The 4940-nt window shown below is 47.6% G+C and overlaps 1 protein-coding gene across 1 annotated transcript in view; it reads right to left on the bottom strand.

The window, feature by feature from the left end:
* Positions 1–4940, bottom strand: part of OTOG (otogelin) — a 91865-nt gene that overhangs the window by 66452 nt on the left and 20473 nt on the right. The window contains exons 17-19 of the mRNA XM_042782786.1: positions 4224–4401; positions 2231–2355; positions 967–1179 (exon numbers count right to left, since the gene is read on the bottom strand). Of these exons, the coding sequence (XP_042638720.1) occupies positions 967–1179; positions 2231–2355; positions 4224–4401 (516 nt within the window). The remainder of the gene's footprint in view (positions 1–966; positions 1180–2230; positions 2356–4223; positions 4402–4940) is intronic.

Below are 4940 nucleotides of genomic sequence, written 5' to 3'. Positions count from 1 at the left end.
AGCAAGATAGGTAGGTAGGTAGGTAGATAACATTTTGGATATATTAGGTTAAATGAAACAAATTATTATTTTTAAATGCTGATGCTTGGACCCCACTGTCAGCTATGTTGTTTTAATTTTTAATTGATACTGGATACAGCCCAAATAAGGGCTTTATTTATTTAAGCTTCCTCAGTGATTATAATGTCCAGCCAGAGTTAAGAATCACTGATCAAATCCAACCACCTCTGAGGAAACTTTGGCTCAGAGAGAGGCAGGTCCTTGACCAAGGACACAGAGCAAGTTGCCTGCAGAGCTGGAAGAGAATTAGGCTTCTTGATTCCCATTTCAGTGCCTTTTTCATTTAGTCAACAAAAACTTGTTAAAAGCTCTGGGAGTCAGGTCTATTCTAGGGCCGGGGCCACAAAGATGACTAGACCACAAGGGAAGAGTGTCACCAGGGGTAGAAAGAAGTAGGGATGGGTAGGGGCCATCTCATGCCCATCAAACTATGTGTGGATTCAAACTTGAGGGCCACATGGATCCATGATCTTTGGAAAGCTCACTCTGGCTGCAGTGAGAACAGATTATAGGGAGACCTATTAGGTGGTTCCGATGAGATATAACTGGGAGATGGCTGGGACTCTGACTACGGTGGTGGCAGTGAGATGATAAGAAAAGAGTGAAGTTGAGACTGACAGGATTTGGAGATGGATTAGAGGTAAGGGTAGGTTTCCAGGGGAAACCTCCCAGGTATCAGGCCAGGTGACCAACAGGTTGAGGGCCACTGGCACAGATGGAGAGCACAGAGGAGAAGTAGGTTGAGGGGAAGAACCAAAGTGGGGTTAGGATAGAGGAGTCTGTGGACATCCTGGTAGAGAGTTTAGGGGGGCCAGTGGACACTCAATCTGGAGCTCAGGTGTAAGTGGTAGTACAACCTGTGGCTTCCAGGCTGCCCTCCATGGTACATGAGCATGGGGCACTCACCACAGGCTGGCAGATGGGTGCGGAAGTCAACAGGGAGCCCATGGCGCTGGCACAGACGGGCATAGTGGGCCAGTGCAGCACACAGGCAGGGCTTCCCACAGCGACAGGCGTCCCGGCGGCACTGCTCAAAGTAGGGCACAGGGCTCAAGTACGTGGAGCAGGGGGCAAATAGCTCCCCAGTGAGCACACTGCAGGACTGCACTGCATAGGAGGCTGGGGGCAGGAAGAAAGGGAGTAAGGGGCTGGGTATCTGGTGCCCTTGGCCCCAGTTTCTCCTTCTCTCTTGACAGCTGAAGGGATTGTGGGCATGGGAGTATAAGTTTGTGTACAGCAGGGATGTGGGCAGACAACTGAGTGAACGGCTGGTCGGGAACGTGCATCATTGTGAGTGTGTTTTAGTAAGTCCAAGTACACATATGCAGCAGTCTGTGAGCATAGTGTAAATCTCTGTGAAGGAGTGGGTGTGAGTGTATGTGTGCATAAGTGTGCACACACACACAGATAAGCACTCTTGCAATGCTTTCCATACTATGCCAGGCATACATCTATCTGCTGGAGAGAGATACAGCAGTGAACAAAACAGACTAAAATCCTGCCCTCAGGGAGCTTACATTCCAGTAGGAGGGGACCATCGTTAAACCAAGTGAATTGTATAGTAAATTAGAAGGTGAAGATTCTAAAAGGAGAGAGAGAGCTAGGAAAGAGGGTAGGAGGTATGAGGTGGGGTAGGGGTGGTTGCTATTTTAAATCAGGGGGTCAGGAAGGCCTTAGTGAGCAAAAACTTGGAAGAGGTGTGGGACAGTGTGCATCTGAAGGAAGAGCATTGCAGGAGAGGAACAGAACATGCAAAAAGGCAAGTAGATAAGAGCAGGCCTGGCTGTGTAGAAAGAAGAGCCAGCAGGCCAGTGTGGCTGGAGCAGAGTGAGGTAGGGGGAGTAGGAGGTGAGGTCAGGAAGGTAAGGGGAGTGAACAGAGAGTGCAAAGCCCTGTGGGCCACTATGAGGACTTTGGCTTTTGCTCTGAGATGCAGGAGTGTGTGTAAATGTGTGTGAGTATGCCAGGGGCAGAATGTGAAGCTTCTTGTTTGCTTAGCCCTTCCCTCCTCTCCTGTCCCATACTTAAAGCTCCTCCTCTTTCTATCAGCTGCACAATTTGGCAAGGCACCTTATGCCCCACCAGGCCACAATGCTCCTCATGGCCTGAGTCTCCATCTCATTCTCCTTCAAACCAGTCCCATCCCCCCACACACTTCTGGGCACCTCACCAGCTTGCAGGTGCACATCGCATGGGTCCAGTGGAGAGCCAGGGGCCAGTGGGGAGCAGGCAGACAGTGTTTTCCAAGAATTCCCAAAGAGCTGTGGGGTGCTCTCAGGAACACCCACTGGGGACCTACAGCCACAGTAGTCACATTCACACACTGGTCCATGTGGACCCAGGTGAACATATAGATAAGCACCCACTTGGTTATATACACACACGTAGATGAAGCATGCACACTCACACATGTACACCCACCCAAATGTGTAACACATAGGCACCTCACTTGCATACACCCTTACCACCCCACCACCACCCTACACACAAGCACAGACATCCAAACATGCAAATAGCCAAGAAAGTCTATAGTCATACTAAAACACATATGTTATAGCTGTGTGCATACACAGAGAGAAAGATATGTATCACATTTAATATGCTTTGAAAAGGCTCAAAATGGACTTAGGACCACCCACTGTCCTATCTTTTACCACCTACCCCAGTTACACATGTCAGAAAGGGAGCAATGAGGGATACTGTGAAGAGCACTAAGTCTTGATTAAGACTCTCTCCCTTCTCCCTTCTCATGGGTAGGTCCTGAAAATGCCTTTACTCTACTCCTTTCTCTCTTGGTAGGAAATGGTCACATGAGAGGCAGTAAAGAGAGAAAGGGAGAGACATCACCAGTCTCCACGAATCACCAAACCTAGGTATAGGTGGTAGAATGGTGAAAGAGCCATAGACTTACATATTTGGCACCCACCATGACCACATTACTGATTCAGGCAATGAGCGCACTCAGGTAACATGGAGTGACACCCCCACCCAGAATTCACATTCAGAAGAGTGGCAAGCAGCCCATAGGCTAACTCAGGGCCTGCCTCTACTATTCTGGCCAGCTGCCTTAACATCAGCCCTACCAAAAAGAGAGGGTGGAATGCTGCAGTTGTAAAGGTATATGTATTACAAAGCTCTCAGCTTTTTTTGTTTTTCCACAGAAAATTGGAATTTTCATTTCTGGCTAAAGAAAGTCTCTCATGTTTCCTTCTGCATTGCCCATTGAATGCAATTTGAAGGACTGGCCACAACTCCAGCTTTTAAGATCAGTTCCTTGTTCTCTTTTCTGGAAGGTCTGATTCCTGTTTCCCTAGTTCCTAAACAGTGTCCATTCCCAAAAAGGGGGGTGGGGTGGTGCTTCCTCTGAATATTGGGAGGCTCACAGGGTGCAAACTCAAAATCCTTCAGGCACCAAGCAGGAAATGTATATGGGTAAGACTGGCTTGTGGTGGGAAAGTGGGTGTGTTGGTGTATTTGGCTCACTGGGGTTTATACTCATGTAAAAGTGTTCACAGTCAATAAAGCAACCAAAGATTAAAAAAAAAAAAAAAAAACCATGAGCCAAATCCAACAGTCTGAGATCCTTCAATTTTAAGACCTTTTCTCAAAGTATGCTTCTTAGTTCTCATATATCCCAATCTCAGTGGTGTTCATTTAAAATGAGATTCCTAGGCCTTACCCCAAATTAGATTATCAGGGATGGGGTCCAGGAATCAGCATTTTAACAAGCTCTCCAGGTGAGTCATAAGCACACAGAAAACGGTGAACCACTGCTTTAAAGAAACAAACTTAAAGTGTAGTGGAATGAATCATTAATGGTGCAAATCAGGGACAATAAGAGCTCATGGTCAAGACATTTTTAGGCAGTGTTTCTGGATACTGAAAGTGGTTAAGCAGTGGCTAATTGATGGCATGGTGGGTAAGTGCTCGGCTGCTAACTGAAAGGTTAGCAGTTCAAACCCACAGCAGCTCTGTAGGAGAAAGCTGTATTAGTATCCTTCCTAAAGATTTACCACCTTGGAAGCCCTATGGAGTAGTTCTACCCTGTCCTATATGGTCACTGTAAGGTGTGATCAACTCCACAAGTCTGCTTTTTTCCTGTTCTTGACGTTTATCCCTACGAGGCCACCAACCCTCCCCACTTCTGGTTCCAGAGCACATACAGGAAGTCGTCCTGTGTGTTGCCGTTGAAGGTGCCGCAGAGGCCTACGGTGTCCTCCACCCATCGCTGGTCCACCTGCAGGTAGAGCCGCAGTCCTTCACAGTCATATAGCACCTGCACGCCCACATTGGTCCTCACCCGCAGGAACACGGAGGACAATTTCCGGATCTCAAAGGCGTCTGAGCACACAAACGGAAATGGGATGGAGGGGAGGATGGCCAGTACCCACCCCACCCACTGCCACCACTTCCATGCCTGACTCCTACCCCCATATCCAGCCCAGTCTTCACAGTCAGTGAAGACCTGCCGTGGGACTGCTCAATGATGAAGTTAGGGTCCAGAGAGAACCTACAATAGCAGCCCCAGCTGAGAAATTTCTTTCAGCATCAAGTGCCAATTAAAGCTTTGCTCTCCCCAAGGAACTGGAATATTCCTTCCTTGAATACAATGAGAATTCTGTAACTAATCTTTTCACACTGGACACTGGGAAGATCAAAATACAGATGTCAAATTCAGTTGTAGCGAATTAAAGGTTTAGATTTAATTGTAGAATTGTAGCTAATTGTACAGCCTTATGGTTTCCATTTCTGTGGTTGCTTTATATGTCATGTATCCCCACTCTAATGGATCTTGACCTCACCTGTTGTTGTTGTTGTTGTTATTTGCCGTCGAGTCGGCCCCGACTCATAGCGACCCCTCCTTGGGTTTCCGAGGCAGT

Source organism: Orycteropus afer, unplaced genomic scaffold, assembly GCF_000298275.1.
Source record: "Orycteropus afer afer isolate SDZICR_OR568_19922 unplaced genomic scaffold, OryAfe1.0 scaffold00014, whole genome shotgun sequence".
In the NCBI taxonomy this organism is placed as follows: domain Eukaryota; kingdom Metazoa; phylum Chordata; class Mammalia; order Tubulidentata; family Orycteropodidae; genus Orycteropus; species Orycteropus afer.
This window is presented reverse-complemented; position numbering and strand designations above follow the sequence as displayed.